Here is an 18,772-nt window from a genome sequence, read left to right as displayed (position 1 = left end):
CCTATAGTTTCATTATGCTATAATTCAGCTTTCGTACAAAACAAGGTATGTCAAATTTTAAACAGGGCAAATAACTATTAAGTCACTGAGGCTAATTTAATCCAGACCTGCATTAACATTACGTAGACACACACAGAGTTTAACATACAGCAGCAGACAGCACAACAGGATACAAACACATTGTACAACATTGCTATTAACAAGGCCTGAGGCGCGGCTTAGCATAAAAAAGTGAAAATAAACTTGAAACTTGCTTTTAGGGCTGAGGGAAAATGAAGGCGTGCCCAAGAAGAAATTATGAAAGATGCAAAAACACAGCTACCTACTGCTGAGCCATTTATCAAACCATTTCAATAATTCCCAGGCATAAGCCTACCAGTTTTGGCAGCAAATAATCTAATATACAACGAAAAGATTAGACAATTGCCTTATCAGTTCTATTATTTACTCATCAACATGGAGCTCGTCATAAGGCAGAACAATAAAGACAGTGTTAGTATCATTTAGGTCTGAGCAGAACTCTTGTTTAATGACTTACTATGGCAACTAAACCAGTTACTGCGAGTGCAAATCTGATCATGAACCTGATAATCCACAGCATTTATCAAACACAGTGTGTCTCACACACACACACACACACACACACACACACACAGACTCACCGATGTAATGTTGGCAGCAGCCACCATCTCTCTGTTCCTGACCAGTCTGCTGCAGAGGATGACTGTTACCAAGGCAACCATACACACACCCAGGTCAGGACACAGAAGGCGTAACACACTCCAAGGATCATCCAGGGGAAGCCTGCAAGACACACACATGCATATGTTCACAGATTTTGCCTCAGGTTTTATTACCTTGCACAATCCCTGTTTTTCCAAGTGCTTTCATTCAACATTGATATGCACTATATATGCTGAGATTGTCGATTTGTATTTTGTATTATATCTGCATTGCTGCTGTTTAGTTAATGTTCTGTACCCTATATTGTGTGTTATGTTTATTCTGTGTATACAACTGATAATGTGCTCGTCTTATATTACTTGTAATGTATGAACATCAAATTTGCACCATAGCAAACTATTATCTGGATAGACAAACTCTCCTATTTTGATCAACACCCTTTCCCCCGATCAGTCATCCAACCATCAGTGACAGTGACATGGTTAACTGCACTTAATCAAACACTAGATACATACCTGGACAGTCCTATATGTCTGGTTATGGTGTCCCATTGTGAACAGTTATCACCTATGGCGATGTTGAGAGGAGGGTAGGTGTATAGCACTGTCTGGAAGCAGATATGAGCCAGCACAAACAGCAGACTGGTACAGAATACCGCTTTGATAAACCGACCTGTGTGCCCTGAAAGACAAAGAGGCGAGAGAGAGAGAGGATGGAGATCAGACCTAAGGAAACAGAGTTCAGTACAGTCACATAAATACAGGGCTAAATACACTAAATGAGAGTATTTTAAAGTAACATTCTGGCATGTTGATAAAACCCTTGTGTTAACCACTTTACCTAGAGTCTGGCTTGGCACAAAGACCAGTAGAAATTGGACACTACTACCGTAGCACCATCAAAAGTGAAACTTAAACAGCAACTTTAACCAACAAGGATAAACCAACAATGAATGTATTCTAATAACCAGCACTGTTTGTGTATCCCAAGACTGATATATCTCCTTCCGCTATGAAATAAAGATCCACTGTTGTCCAGAAACTATTACAACTTTAGTTTATTTTGACCTAATCCCATATACACCGTCCTGCTGCCCCAAATACTCCCTAGAGCACCACATCTGGATTAATTTGCCAGTGAAATCAAATGCCGTTTCCTCCAGTTTTAGTGACATTTGTTCAAACTAAAGTGAGTAGCTGTTTTAGATAATTACTGAGTCTTTCTTTTTAATGAAACTTTATATTTGTGAGGTGTTTTTAAAGATGTACGTCTTCAGACGTGGGATTTGTAGATAATAAGAAAAATATAGACCTAACACCAGACCTATCTTTTAATGTCTAAGGGAGCAATGCAAAAGTACATAGCCTTCACCAGTCAACCATGTTAGACTGTCCTCCAAAGTAAAAACAGCATCTATTGCTTCAGAAAATGGCCCAAAATGACAGATGCTTTCATTCAAGAGAAAAAGCCATATAAGTTCTGACTCTTGCCCGCCGGGAGCAAAGGAAGAAGTCCGGTTATCACAGAGCGTTACAGTATGTATAGTCGGCAGAGGGAGGAGGTTGGGGTGGATGGATGGCTCAACAACTTCAGTTCTCGTTTCCAACCGCCAGTCGAGGTTGGTTTCTTTTAACCATGACCAACAATCATTTCCTAACCTCAACCATGTGGTTATTTTTCTAACCATGACAACGAAGGCCCCCAAATACGTAACTACAGAATTAACCTTGAAAAGTGATGATCAAGGACATCTTGACCCGATGGTGGTTCTGGACAAAAAAGCAGGGTGGTAAGCATGAAAGGCGTATTAAGTGTTGCTACCAGCAGAGTTTCAGGAGCGGGACAACACATCAATTACGTCACTCCCGGCTTTCCATAAATACCCACACAACGCACTTCCTCTTCTTCACTCTCGCATTCCGCACCCCTCCCGCCCACCCCTTTCTCTGTCCCGTCTCCTCATCTCCTTCTTCTACGTAGGGTTATATGGGGGTCCATCGTGCCCGGCGCTATGGCGGATTTCCCTATCGTAGCTTCCCCACAACGCTTTCGAATGTCTATTCCGTTTGTTTATCAATAAAACGTTTTTTTGTGAGACATAGAGAGAGCATGCAGGAAAGGCAGCTGACAGAATTACATACTTATAAAGTTTTTTTTTATGTAAAAAACAATCTCGTTTTGTTTTGTGTACATTAATTAGTATGTGTGGATTTGGTCAGATTAGATCAGGGATTATTAACAAAGGGGCTGCTATGCAGAACTGCAATGTGCAGTGCTGGCTACGCTACAATACAAAGTTATGACTGATTGACCTCCTTTTATTAATCGGCAGGCTATTAGTAGAAAGCGGTTGTAGCCTAGTCCGATTTGAGAAGTGTTGAGCCAGAGTGCAGTGCTGTTACACACGGCCATCCGCTATGTTTACCTTCATTAAATTACATGCAGACGACACACACAGCCCAGGCCTTTTGTCTGTTATTTAGTATACATCTTGGTTATTTCTCATAGCCGAAGTTGTGTGTCAATCACTCAACTTCAACTTTGTATCAGTTAAGAATGATCATAATTATCAAATTTGAATATGATCAAGAGGAATTACCACTACATTATATTATATTTTTGTCCTACTCATGTGGGGATGAGTATCCACTATAAATGTTTCAGAAATTTACGTTTTTAAGGTACTTTATTATGAGCCAAGGTGTTGGTCAAAGTGAAACTTTGGCCTGATGGTGGAAATGCTATTCCATAGCAAACGTCATGGCATTCTGGCCAGTAGTTGTGGTGATGCGTTTCTGTGAAGAGTACTGGACTGACTGCCAAACCTCGCCATCTGTAGCAGTCAGAGGAAATTGAATACACTTTAAAACATTATAAGCACAGCAGGTGTCAGTCCTGAGCGTGGCCTCACTGCTGCCGAATCTCTACAGTCCTCAGCTGCAGTATGTCAGATCTGCATTCCTATTTATTTAAGGAGTCAGCCATTAATGAGTGAACTGGGAATGTAAAATGTCACGTCAAGCGGTCTCTTTCTCTCTTAGTGTCTCTAACTTCCGCCCCTTACAGCAGTGTTAGATTTAATAGGGCGAGGTGTGTATGAGTAGTATGATCCACAATAAAGTGGTGATGAAACCTATGACAGGCTGTCAGTAGATCCACAGCGAAGAGGCTTTCAGCAGCCTAATAAATTAGCGAGGTCAAACCAGTCAATCCTGGGGTGTGGATATAAACACAGTGAGCGTTAACAGTTCACATCTACTCCAAACTGTCACAAACTTTCTGAACACACATACATAGCGCAGGGAGAACACATACACGGACATATTTGCCATATTTTTTGTTGTTTATGTTCAATTGATCTCATTCACACCTGTCCAAAACCTTGTGGTATTTTAAGTTAACCATGATGTATGTAAACCATCCATCCATTATCTCTATCTGCTGATCTTCTGCAGGGTCGCAGGGTGCTGAAGCTTGGACCCTGGACAAGTCACCAGTCTATCACAGGGCTGATACTTACAGACAAACATTTACATTCATATTCACACTTACGGGCAATTTAGAGTCTCTAATTTATCAGACCTACATGGGAGGGAACTGGACTTTGACATCCACCACATGGAGAACATGTAAACAACATTTGACATTTAGACATACAGTACATGTTTTCAGAAAATTCAACCTTTATAATACTGTATGTGACATATAGAATTCTACTGACTATTTAACATAGTCCAAAGAAAGGTATAAAAACAGACAGCAAACATTTTATAGGGACTATGTGTAGTTTTTCAATGTAATCACCTATTAATAAATCAAATTCTTACTGACTTTTTGTCAATGTGCTGTAGCACTCGCCTGTTTTCACTGTTGCTTGGAACAGCCACTATTCTGCTTTTCATGTTAAGGCATCGGATCAGGATGTAGCTGCGTGCACAATACCAAGCCTCTCTCCAACTACAGCAACAACACCACAACTAACGACATGCAGTCCACTAACACCATCTAACAAGCTGCTCCTAGCACACCACACACTCAGACTTAAACTCCACGTAAAGATAGAAAAAAACACTGAAGGTTTATGTGATGAAGCCTGTCAGGCCAAACAAGAATCAGATGATGTCGAGTGAAAACAGTGAACATCAGAAATGCTGGACGGAGAGTCATGTTAGCTTAATGGCTAACGCTGAGCAGCTGTAAACGTTATCTGGTGCAACGTTTCCACATTACTTCACCAGCTTACTATCTGGTGTACCACCGGTAATATGTCAAAGTGTTGATTTAGCCTGCAAGAAAGGATGCCCTCACGCCATACATCAATTTTCTCACGCATTGGAAAAACTAATGTAACGTTATCCTATAATTAATTGCGTCGACTCTGCGCGATTACACTCCAGGAATGACAGGAATCAAGCGAAACCGCTATCGCACAGTGAGTGGCAGACAGTTTGTCGTCGCGTAATGTAGCTGGTAGAGTTCTGCAATATAAAAATGTATAATCTAAAGCACAGCTTTGCTCTCTTGGTAATGTGAGCTGTACAAAGCTGCTGAAGTTACCATGTGTATTTGTGGTGAAGTGTTTTCAGTTAGTTTCGTTTTGCACAGGTCTCCTACATACAGTCCCAAACGGGCTCTGTGTCTGCCTGTCTGGGATTCTATCATATCAGCAGAGCAAGTAATGAACAGCAGATTATAGGGCGGGGAGATTTAGAAAAATATTATGAATTGTGATTAAATGATGACATTATTCTCATAAAAATCTTTCTGGAGATGTCAGATTACACAGATATGTGCAATAGATGCAAAGATTTTTTAAGATTCAGTAGATTCAAGAGTTTCTAACTGAATTAAAATGAATTCATTTATCCTTGCGGTGAAAAGTTGCCATTGAAATACAGAATGCTTGAAAGCCTACTGAATGATATTCTGGTATATTTTATATTTTAAATTGTCACCTGCTGCCTGAGTTTTGTGTTTCCATTGACATAGCCTAGATAAATACATTTCCACCACAAACTGATGCAGAAAAATTCACCCCCAGACCCCCCACTAAATAGGTGGCTCCTACGTTGCTAAAGGAAGACCTACGCTCTTGCTCATTATAAACTATAATATTCCATACACTCTCCAGAATTAAAAGAAATACTGGTTTGACACATAGATTCTGGGGGGAAGACTCAAAATTAAGGCCATCATGTTTGGAGCTTGGCAAGTATCCTGATCACATTGATCTGACCATGATTAATGACTTGGCTTTTCATCTACGCATACATGTGGCTGCGCCATGCACATTAAAGAGTGACGACCCCGACCCCTGCGTTGGGATATGACACAGAGGGCCTAAAATGAACCGACCTCCAATACAGAATCTCACTCCAAACTAAACTGAAAAGTTGGCAGCTTAGCTAACATAGAACACATAATATACAATACTGCAACAAAGCGGCGACAACATTCAATACAGTAATGTTACATACTGCGGTCTAACTGTTCTAAAGTGGGTAACAATCTCATTATAATTTTCATATGAAAATCAGACAGGTGAGCTAATAGCAATGTATCACCTTGGCTAAAAGCAATAAATGTAACGTTATCATGTAACCAGCATGGATTAGTTCAACCTCAAGCTGATTGTGGAATGTGGAAATATTAGGGTGACGTTGCAGTAGGAGTTTACCTGAGTTTCCAGCACATTGTGTGAACCTGTGTCCCTGTCTGTCTATAGCCGCTGTCACATTGCCTTTTTTTCCGGGAGCCAATAGCTACGCTGTATGAGCCGGGAACGTAACAGAGCATGAACATGTCTGTGTGAAAAGCCACAGCTGGCATGCCAGTGTTTCCGCGTTTATTGCTGGATATCTGTATGAATATGGTTGTGTTTCAGCTTATTCTCGCTCATGAGTTCAAGCCCATGGTTCAAGCAGGAGCACGAGCACACGCCTGGTTGCAATCTTAAAATCGCACTGCTAGTGGATTCTGAAAACTACATATTGCCCCTTTAAGTATTCTAACAATGTAAATGATTAATGGGTCTTAGCAAACAAATACCTTCTAAATCTAGCAGACACAGAGCAGAATGGGCACCCTCCCTCCTTCTGACACCTCTGCAATGTGATCTTGTATTCAAAGCGGGTGAGCCATGACACTTGAGTAGTTTTATTCCAGCTTGGCCTTGAATCTCGTTTGGACTTGTTAACACATGCAACACAAACAACTTTCATCTTTTATTTATGCCCTGGCAAGGTGCATCTCAACACTGTCTTTTCATGTCTCAAACTATCATTTGTCTCAGTGACAGTGTATCCGACGGTCCAGTTAACAGCACAAAGAACAAACTAGATTACAGTATGGAGGTAGATACTTCAGCAAAACATCAGATAAGAAAGTAGACTTAAACCAGTCTGCATACCCGCTGATAAACAAGACTCAGATTCAATTGCTATGCTAACATGTTCACAATAACAATGCTAACACGCTGATGTTAAGTATCATTTTTGGCACTAGACGAAACGCCAGAGGATCAATGTTGTTATTACATTCATGCCAGTAAAGCTAATTTGAATTGAATTGATTACACTTCATCTTGAGGAGGACATGTATGTGCCTACAAAATTTCATCAACAGCTGTGATCTGTGTTCACACAACTGTCAACATTAGCGGTGAGCTTTCATTTTCAGGTGCTATTAGTGTAATGCAAGCTTCCAAATGCACCCAAAGTACCTGTGTGACACATTATGGCTTTTTAAAACTCAGAATCAGGAAGGAGCCATGCATGACTTAAGTGCAATGAAGTAGAATGGAAATCTGGCACAGAGTTAGATTTCAGCACTGAGCAAAGATTATTCTTTAGGAAAGACAAAATGAGGTTCAGGGCTCTACAAAAATATAAAGTCTATATAAGTATTAGGAAGGTGACCATTCGTTGATAAGACACCTTTTCCAACTGTTGGTAAAAAAACATTTTGATGAATCGTCAAGACATCACTGCAGAGACCCATAAAACGCCAGACTTTCAGAACAATATGAACAGAAGTTGCGAAGATATGATGGAGAGACATCACCAAATGCAGACTAAAAACTTCAATCCCTTTCTAAAAGGACGAGTAAGTATAGAAGTCTGGTACATGATGCCAGTTGTTGAGTAATATCCAGCTCTGACTTACACTGTTTCTGAATTCTCGTCAGAGATCAACAGTGCTGCTTCCTATTAGTCACACTCACTCACAGCTCTCTGGTGTGTGTGACCATATGAGCTTGTGTGTGTGTGTGTGTGTGTGTTTGTGCACATGTCAGGGTCTTGGCAGGCTAATGGGTTATCCCTTAGAGGTACTCCCCCTTAAAAAATGATAACGTCATGATCGAGTCTAATCGCCAAAGACTCTTCACATTTCTAAACTTTCATTGATCACCATGTCGATGCATTTATTTTGTCACTCTTAAATGAAGTCTCTCCTGAATGAAATGCAGATTATAAAAAGTATAAAGTAAAGCAGAAGAGGCAGTGTGAATACACAGAAAGGAAAGAAGTGAACTTCAACAAACAGCAAACACACACAACCACCTGGAGAAGAACTCCAGGTGGTACAAACTACTGTTAAGTTACATTTCTACAGAAACACTGAGAGGCAAATAAGAAAATAAAATTCTGGTGATCCGTCTGATACCAGGATAACTTTATTTTCATCTGTGAAAACAGGTGGAAAAAGGTTTTTTCAGGTGAAAATGTTTTTGGTCAGGATCATTTTGTGTTTGTTGTTGTAATATCCATTTCGGCCAGAAGACGTTGTAGTGCACAACTACCTCGTGTTCTAAACAGGAGGAAAAGCATTCATGTTTTCTTCCAGATGAGTTTTCCTCCAGGCATTCTAAACACAAGGCACGTATTGTGTGTTAGCAAGTTATGTAACATTACTGTCATATCTTTATTTTGGCACACAATGTACTGTATGTACCTTGTGTTTTCGCAGTTTTTTCACGTTTCTCATGTTTCACAGATAAAAAAAAAAAATTGAGGAATAATTATCCTGGAAAACCTTTTTGGTCACCTGTTCTTAATTCATAAACACAGGAGAGAAAACAACAGATCACCAGAATGTTTTTCTAACTTGCCCCTCAGGGCTTCCGTACATTTCTCTATAGGACGTTTTCAAACTCTTTTCTCCCTCAAACCCAATCACCACCAAACCTCTGTGTATTTACACTCCATTTTGCACACGTTAACATACTATTGTCAAAACTGTTAAATTTACTTTCATAAACATAACTAAAAATAATTTGCATAAACTCCTAATTTAGACACTGAGCGCCTCATTTCATTCCTTGATGACTTCAATGAAAGACTTCTGCCAGATAGGAAAAAGCGGGCAGGTGAGGCAGAATCCATGAGGTTTTCGAACAGTATGGGACAATATTTTACCATCTCTTCCAGTGTTTACTGCCGATCCCAGCATGGTGTTATTTTCCTTACACTAACTCTCCACTCTTCACCCCCAAAGAGGAATAATTTTCTTCATGGAGGTGTAAAGTTTATCACCACCAGCCACATGATCAGATGTCCCTCTCGGACACAATAAATGCTGGTTGTCTGCATATCTGCAGAAAATTGCCAGAAATGGATCAAACAGGCAAAGATCCTTTTCCCAGGTGTATTGCAAGAGAGGACATATGGTTGTTGTGGATGAGAATGTTTGGCCAAATGCAGAAGACAGGTTCGACTAGCACTGCTGTTTTTCTACCTGTAGCTCTCCTATACATTCATGTATAGCACAGGGTGAGGCAGCTAGCTCTGATCCCAACCATCCACCATTACTGGCTTCTTTTTGATTTGTTAGTCCTCTTCCCTGGCCTACTGTCCGCTAGGTAACGGGTTACAGTCTCATACCGCATGAGACCAGACAGGTTTTGTGTTGCCCCGTCATGTCAAGTCCAACCAACCAGCTGCTGTGTAAAGGAAGCCATGACCACACCTCAGCAGAATGCAGATTAGGTTTTAGATTAGAATCAGAAGGCGTTTTATTGCAAAGTAGTGTTTTACACATACGAGGAATTTGCTGTGGTGATAAGGTGCTACACGTAGACAAACACACAATCAGCATAAATAAATGTAGAAATATATAAATATGGAATTGTAGAACAACATTGCAGATATATATATACATGTGCATTATTCTGGGAATATTCATAGCATATCCTACTAGCAGTAGGAGACAGAGACATAAGGAATAACAGGGCGCCTAATGTACATTCAGTTCACTGCCTCTCATAAGCATCAAAGTCCTGTATCGCACCCTCTGTCGATCAGCAGTGAAGACCTGACTACCTCTCCTGATCACATACAGAATCCCTCTGAGGCTGTAAAGGCTATTTATGTTTCAATGTATGTAGGAAACTTCATAAAGTGTTGTTACAACCCGTGGACCATTTATGTGTATATGGGGTGTTGTGTTTGTGTGTTTTCCCTCTCTTCCACCAGCAGGACCTTGCCCCGCCCCCAATGCTGCAGCCAGAAGCGGCTGATTCCACTCTCCTAATCAGTGGAAGCTGCTGGGGTGAGAATATGGTGGTCTACAGCGAAAGAGACAGCGTTACTGAGTGTTTGGAGTCGGTGGTGAGTGTGTGGCAGTTGGCCGGGACTGTAACCAGCAGTGGCAACAGTGGGAGTCCTGTGGTTAGGTGTAGTGATGTAGTTGTTTTCTGTTTATTGAACGTTAAGAGACACTTTTTTTACCCTTTGCTTTGCAAATGTACTCCTTTCCTCGTTTTCTTCGGCCCTGGAACAGTTATTAATTGCACTAAAATATGAAATAAAAAACATCCCCTCTGCATTTGTCGACGGGTCTGGTGGCTTTGAAAGCGATATAACTCGTATAACGGCTGTTTCTGGTTAAGCACTTTTAGTGGTCATACATTGATGGTCTGCAATTGCCTGGAAGAATTACATTGCAGCTCTGTTTCGGGGCTGCCGACAACAGTGTGCTTGCTTAATACTGGACCAATGTCAAATACACTTGTCACAAAAACATGGGAAACTAGGGTCAAGGGTGAGGGTTGGGAAAAAATACATATTTTTCCCTTTAAGCCATGTCTCAACCAGTGCATGAAATAAAACTTGCATTTTCATTCACTAAGCACCCAGCTTTCCTGTCAGCTGTATTAAAGGAAGGCAGAACTGTAGCAGAGAGTCTTTGGGCAGCAACTCTGCCTGTGCAGCTTTAAATGCTTATTATCTTATATCATAACATGCACAAGCAAATCATGAGTGAGAATGAACACCAGAGAAGCCTGATTACAGCCAAACTGCTTCCTGAAGTTACAGTACAGTCTGAGGAAAAACAATAAGGTATTAAATACCATGAGAGATCTTGCATACGAACACTGATGGTCTTACCTCTGATGGTGTGTTTGTTGGGACACAGGAACCATGGCAGCAGCAGCAGGTAGAGGAAGTAAACCAGCGACAGGATGTTGTAGCGAAAAAGACAAGCTGCAAAGAGAGAAACACTAGTGAACAGCATGCATTTAGATACATTTAGAAGAACTAGCATGTATGACGTGTTGGCTGACTACCTTGCCTTACATACCCACTACCCTTGATCTTTGGAGAGACATGTACTTGTTGCTTAAAGAACTCATGATCATACTATACAATATGACTGACTCTTAAAGTATATAGAAATGCTGAATGATACAGCTTGGACTGTGTGATCCCCGACAACTGAGATGTTTAGTCTGTGTAAAGACAAAGGAAGCTACACATTTATAAATACTTCACATTGCACATGACATAACAAAATACAACCAGTTACAACAGTAGAATATGCTTCCCGCTGTTGTCCTAGGAGTTATCAGCTAAGCTAATCACCCTCTTCTTTTTAGCTTATTAGTTATAATGAGACTGCCCTCATCAGAAAACCAACAGCACTGATTCCCCTTTATTCCCTTATAGTATATCTTTATGGTTTCAAAAATATTCTTATGCCACTCTGACAGTATCTTGTGTGCTGTGTATCATGTTGTGTCCAGCATATTGGCAGCTAGGAAAAGCACTGCTATCCACTGGAGATCCACTATTTTGCTCCTTCACAGTGGTGGAGTGAGTGTTTCAATGTTTCTTTGTCTCATGGTTTATACTGAGTGGAAAATTCAAACCCAAATTCCCCGTTATCATGAGTACACTGTTCATGTCTTCCTTTGCATACTTTCCACACACTTCACAGAAAATTGGTGTTTTTGCAAACTGGACCAGGGCTGCAGCAAATTATTATTTTCATTATCAATTAGTCTATAAAATGTCAGAAGAAAGTAGATGCCTGTTACTATTTCCCAGAGCACAAAATCCCCTTTTCCACTGCACAGTACCAGCTCGACCCGACTCGGAGCTCCGCACGTGGCTGCGGGGGAAGCGTGCACCAACCCGCGGGAGGAGCGTGTGAGGCCGGCCAGCCGCCCGCTCACAGAGCCCTCTGCTCCCGCCGTCACACAGACCGCTGCAGCAACAACGGCAGAGGAAAACACAGCTGGAAGCTTTTCATACCGCTTATCTGTCTTTACATTCTGAGCAATGTTGAAACGATTTAACTTAAAGAGAAAGCTGTGTGGATCGCTGGTGTGTGTGTCGCATTGAACATTACGTCGCGGCAGTTGTGTGTGTGGCGTCGACCAGCTACATTGAGGGGTACTATCTGCAATGGAGAACGCTGAGCTGGTACTGGTAATGGAAAAGCACCAAAAGTGAAGTGTTCAAAGTGCTTGTTGCATCTGATCAACAGCCCACATTACATTCCTTTTATTCATCGGTCGCACGTCTCTGGAGCAACTAGGGGTTAAGTGTCTTCAGAACACTCAGAAAGATTTAATTTAGAATGACATGCAAAAGGGAAAAGTGGCTAATCCTGAAGTTTGAGTTCTGTAGGTCTGACCAATAACTGACAGCTCAGCATGCTTTTAGTAGTGACCTGAGGGACAAGTGCACTATATTACATTGTTTACTATACCATTACAGAGCCTCTGAGGCTGCAGTTGAAACAATGTATGTTTTGCATTGTGAACCTGTCGTCATGTCACCCCAGGGAGAACCCACAGAGAGGGCCCATGGACCTTTCAGATAAAAAAGCACAAAACCGTTCAGCTATTTTGAAAATTGACCATAGCATGCGCACGAGTTCGCCAAGCAGTGCGCTTCCGCTTTGCTCAACGCAACAAAAAACTGCCCTGCCGTGGCGCAAGCCATTGAAAATAATGGCTTTCATGGCGCAGCAGTGCGGCAGTCACGATCTGTCTGAAAGGCCCATGCACATACTTTGCAACAAGAGGGATTTTATCATGTGTTGCTGGCTTGAAGGAATTAATACAATCTGCCAACATTAAGACCTGGACATAAAGAAAGTGTGCAGGTTTTTCCACTCCTCTTAAACACATGCAGTGATAATTATTAGCTCACTTAGAGTTAAGGTCTGGATTAATGTCATCCTGTTGAGATCACAGTTTGTGCATGGAGGTGAGAGGTTTACTACACAGATTGTCCTCTGGCCCTTAATTCACAACTTCAGTTTAGTTAAAGTGAAAGGCCTTACAGGTTACATGTAACATCAGACACAACTACGAGACTTCACATGTACAAATGAACACGCACATACACACAGAATTACAAACAGCCAGGTAATATGATTCACAGTGATCTGGTCATTCCCTGACCTCCTGACGCACATCGCTGTCAACTCACAACTCATGCACTTTGGTCCGTGACAACATACCTCGTGTTGAATTTCTGGAGATTTTGAATTTTGTTCTGGATTCTGAAAGGATGTAGCTTGATGTTAAGGTGACCTCCTGACCTTTCCTCTAGTGCAACAAATAGGCAGAAATTTTCACTTGTACACAAGGAATATTTCAATCTATGACTCCATTTATGTTCCCCAGAGGTTGACCCATTCCCACAGTGAACACTTCATGGCCTTTCCTCAGGAAAAAAAGTCCATTTGTAGCTCCACTACTGCCAACGAGCATTTGTTCCATCCCCACCTCAGTAGATTGTGATCAACAATGCAGCCTCCAGAGACCATAGCAGGACTGTGGACTACCACTTTTAAATTTGTGTCAGTTGAATCATTCAGTTAAGATTTATAACACAAGTCAGTTACAAGCTCGTTCTCTTGTTTTTTTTTTATCTCCCTGTCTTTCTCTCTCACTCTGAATTGTTTTATGATGGTTATTATATGACGGGGACACACACAAAGAACCAAAAACACCGGCGCTCTGTTATTTCCTCTCCTCCATGTTGCTAAAGCATATTGTGTTCGTGCCTGTCTGCAGGAATTTGACCACACAAGGCTGCCATTTAAATGTTTTCATCTCTTTACCTCTCTGTCTTTGTTTCGCACTAGAAACAAATAAAAAACGAATCAAGGACATAGGTTTGTTTTGTTAATTGGTGAGGACTATAAAACAGGGATCCCTAGTTTCATTTAACTTTTATTACATTTTTTTTTTTTACAATGCTACATAATACTGTGAGAATAAGCAGCACTCTAGAACAGACATTTTTAGACACAATACACACAAAGGGGTTATTGTTAAGTGTCCACCTAACTGTAAGTCTTTTGATGTCATTTGCTAAGGCCAAAGGCGCTGGTGTAATCTGTAGGACAACGCTGACTAAACAAACCCAGCCCTGAAAAAACACAATTAAAGCTCAAGGATACCACAGCTACTGCTGCTTGACTCACATGTGCACTGTTCCTGCTCTGGGCCTTTGAGCAATGGCACTGACACATTGCGTTCCCTTCGTATCTCTTCAAGTGTTTCCTTCCTTATAGTCACAAGATGTCATGCAAATTTACCCAATGACACAAATTCAACCATATGCCTACTGCATTTATAAAACCAGGTCAAACACCCCAACTTCCTGACAAATCTATTCCGGGCTGAGGGACTTTCTTTCCAAGTGATCTCATACATTAACTTCCTCTCAGCCTCTGTATGGCTCCACCAATTCAAATCTCTGCAAAACATTCCCCAAACTAAAAATGTGATTTATTCTGCCAGCTCTGGGGTATATACACAGTATGTTTGAAATTTAAACGCCGCAGCTGTAAAACAACAGCGAACAGTGTTGGCCTTGGGAGGGACAAGGCATTTCCTCTCTTCCATGTGTGACTCATGTGGTTGGTCATCTGACATGGCGGTAAAATAACAAGTCGCTATGTAGCATGTGAGCTAGTTCACTGCCAGTCCAAGTTAAGTTTATAGCTCACACAGTCCATTGTTCTCCAACAGGTGGGGAATTCATCACTTTAAGACAATCCCAACAGATTGCTGTGTGGTGACGTCATCCTTTAGCTCTCTATGTATTCAAGAAATTAGCAAATGTACTAAAACAAATGGACTATTTGAAAAGACATAGTTCTAAAAAAAATAAAGAGGAGAACACAAAGGGTATTAGTTAAGTTAAACACTTTGTAAAAGGTACACATTTCACATGTGTCTGCCACAGTATAGGGCTGTTGCAGTAATCATTACTGGTAGGAAATAATGGACGTCTAGAAGTGCATTCGCTTGATCTCAATATATTTTTATTGCTGTCTCAAGTAATTACCTGATAATCTCTTCCCTTTTCAGAACACAAAACAAGTCCAAGAATGTAAAGCTGGTCCTGATTAGGGGTGGGAATCGCAGGGTCCCTCACGATACGATACATGATACATGGCTCACGATAATGATAATAAGCTATTCTGCGATTATTGATATATCGCTAGACAATCCTAAAATGACACATCACGATTTCTGTCTAACTATGAATACAAAATGCCTTTGAAAAAGTGTTAGAAAATAGAACAATTCTGCACCACACAACTAAATAACTAAAGGGCAGTGATGAAAAATTATTATAAAAACATTTCTTTATAAAAAGGCACATAAACATGCAAATTCACTGAACTGACTATATTTTTGGCTGAAAATACAAATTGCTGTATTGATACAGCATTTTACTGTCCTTTCTACACCTCGTGACAGCTGTATTTTAAGGCCCCAGGGAATTTTGGGTTTGAGTTTTGACCCTTTGGGTTTGCTGCAGCTAGTCTGTGTGGAGTGCAGAAGTAGCAGATCAAGACATTGAAGTTAGAAGCTCTTTTTATTTCACACAGAGCTCAGGAAACACATGTACTTTAATTATATTTTTGCGATTGCAATGTTAATGTACGTTAGCACGTTATAACATACACTAACATATGTTAGTATTGAGCTAACAGTCAAAGCGCTATTATTTTATTTTATGTATGAATATGAACGATATATTGCTGTATCGATTTATTGGCACACCCCTAGTCCTGATGGCGGCACTAGAGGAAAGGTCAGAAGTCAAAAAACAAAAGTGGATTATTATTAGGAAATGTTTGCCCCAGTGCCCAGAACATTATGAATATCCACACCGAATATCATGGAAACCTGGCCAAGATTCCTGACGTAACTTTCAATGGACCAAAGTGTTGGGGGAACAACAAAATGATTAAGAATCCGCTGGTTTTTGAGATACCCTGTTGTGGACCAAAATGTGATGGAAGGTCAGACTGATCCTGATCCTGCAGGTGGACTTCATTAATAAAAATAAGATTCTCAGAGCAGTTCATTGTTGTCCACTACTACAATATCAGTCCCCATATACAGAACAAGCTGAGTGCTGAGGAACTGCCTAGTTAGTCATCAAACACACCCAAAATGATGCCTGTGGACAGCCATGATAACACTGTTTAGTAACCACAGTACCTATCTCTCTACAGCACTCTGCTCTCTCTGTCCTGTCATGTTTCCTCTGCATGTCTGACACTCATGCACCGAATAATTCTTTTTGTTCAGCGTCTGATGCAACAGCTGTCATGGTTTGATTTGTTTATTCACATCTCATGCTGGCAGGTTGTGGCAAGACATGTTGCAACACTCTGTCTGCCTATGTTGCTCTTTCTTCCAGTATTTTCACAGAGGTCATACATACGCTTATAAAAGTGGCCCAAAGTGTGCTGATTCAGTCTCCTGAGCGGTCACCACGCTCTGCACTGAATAAACTTGAACATGACATTTTTCTGCAGATTCATATGCATAATTACTATAAAAAAAAAGAAGTTAGGGTTCCGCGATCAACATGTGACATCTGGAAAGGTTAACACGTGTTTCCAGTTTAAAGTTATATCTATTATTTGTTTTACAGTCTCAGGTCTTATCGACTTCTTTGGCTTTAATACGAGGCAGCTTTTTCATTTTTCATTCCAACCACCTTCTCAGTTGGTGAGATGTTTGCATCTTTTTATCCACTTAATGTGCCATAAAGTCACTGATGTCAGTTTAAATAATAGAGCCATTCAGGAGGCTAAGCTCATCGTACTGGACTGACAGCAGCCTTTACACAGAGAGTGTGCATCCATCAGGAGGTACATCTGCTGCTAACAGGTATATGAGGTATATTTAAACAAGATGTAATTAGGCTTTGGCGTAACACAGTTGTCCACTGTCCACTATTAACTGGTATTAACCTGTGTTCTTATTATCGTTTTTTATTCATTGCAGTAATTATTTGTATTATTCATTTATCGCTGTCCATAAACCAACAAGTGCACCTTAGGGATATTAAAGGCCTATAATTGTACCAAAATAAATAGATACATGCTTCTTACAAAGCAGCAAAAGGTTATTAAAAAGGACACCAGTTTTCACCATCTGAAACATCTATAAGTAATGGGACTCCTGTAGAGCTGTTGAGGTCAAGACAAGATCTGGAGGGGTAGAACTACCCCGACCTTTCTGACAGAGCTGTTGATAGAGAGAGGTCAGGTATGCAAAGCGGCACCCTCTTATCACTAGGTTCAGCTGCCCAGGAGCACTCAACTACACTGCAGCTGGACAGCGCAGGGGTGAAATTACAGCTTAGGTACTGGGAGGTGTGGTTCAAATCCCCTCAGGCAACCAGAACAAAGGTAGAGTAACTCTAGCACAAATACCAGTACTACAGTATTACAATTAGAGGTCACATCAGAGGGACACAACATGCAAACTGTTCAAGGAGACTTTATATTTAGGTGAAAATTACAGGCAGCATTCACTGAGTGAAGAAACCTGGAACTACCCTGGTCACCATATGATGCATGAGGCTAAGACACTGTGGGACTCCATATCAAACCAACCAGACTCTCTGGGAATAGACAAGCAACCATCCAAAAGAGAAGACTGCTCTCAGACATGATACAAGTAGTGTTCCTCAACTTACAGCCATGGCCCACACAGGGTGATCATCTTCTACTTCACAATGAAAATAAATTGATTCACACTGGGAGTTGTTGTATTTTTATACAAATGAGTAAATTTTCAATAATGTCCCTTGGCTGTTTTTTTCTGTGCACATGGAGAAGTTTGCGGCAGGCACTTCTGACAGAAACAATGACGTTAACATTGTCAAAAGGCTGCAGTTCTGTTAGGTTTAGAAAATCATCATGGTTTGGGTTAAAATAATCAATCAACGTTAGATTTTGGTTTCACATGGGGCAGGAGGCCACATTCTCCTGGGTGAAAGTGCTGTGTTTGACTCATTGTTCCACCCGACCTCCATACATAGACTTTTTCACTGGCCCCTGAGCAAAGTAAGTTGAGTATTTCTGGACTAGAGGGTGTCTCCAATAAATCTCAGGAATATCATCTAACTTAATGAAAGAAGCCACCACAAGAAAACAAAAACAAAACGATCCTCACATCCGTCTGACAGAATTTTTATGACATACAACAATGAGCAATGAGTTTATGTTGTACAGATTGCATAAATGTGGTTCACTCTCTATCTTGGCGGGTTGGGCCTCAACTTCCTCACTGGTGTAAATGAAACAAGTTCCCTGTCAGGCCTAAAACACAAGCAGAGTCATACAAAGGAATGAAATCATTGTCAGATGATGTGTATGCTTCTGTGTAGTTTCTAGGAAGACACAGTACACAGTTAAAGGAGGAATAGGCTGCAGGATTAAGTATTACTATTTATATTGATATCTAGATTATTACTATTTATAGTGACTCAATGTGAATGGGAATCTAAACATTTTTAAGTTGGACATT

General features: G+C 40.7%; 1 protein-coding gene across 1 annotated transcript in view; it reads right to left on the bottom strand.

Moving 5' to 3' along the window:
- The window catches only part of piezo1 (piezo-type mechanosensitive ion channel component 1), an 84,783-nt gene that overhangs the window by 51,547 nt on the left and 14,464 nt on the right, over positions 1 to 18,772 (bottom strand). Inside the window, exons 2-4 of the mRNA XM_038737152.1 lie at positions 11,073 to 11,168; positions 1,200 to 1,365; positions 663 to 804 (exon numbers count right to left, since the gene is read on the bottom strand). Of these exons, the coding sequence (XP_038593080.1) occupies positions 663 to 804; positions 1,200 to 1,365; positions 11,073 to 11,168 (404 nt within the window). The remainder of the gene's footprint in view (positions 1 to 662; positions 805 to 1,199; positions 1,366 to 11,072; positions 11,169 to 18,772) is intronic.

Source organism: Micropterus salmoides, unplaced genomic scaffold, assembly GCF_014851395.1.
Source record: "Micropterus salmoides isolate LMB-PRFRI ecotype aquatic unplaced genomic scaffold, ASM1485139v1 Ms_hic_scaffold_22, whole genome shotgun sequence".
In the NCBI taxonomy this organism is placed as follows: Eukaryota; Metazoa; Chordata; class Actinopteri; order Centrarchiformes; family Centrarchidae; genus Micropterus; species Micropterus salmoides.
This window is presented reverse-complemented; position numbering and strand designations above follow the sequence as displayed.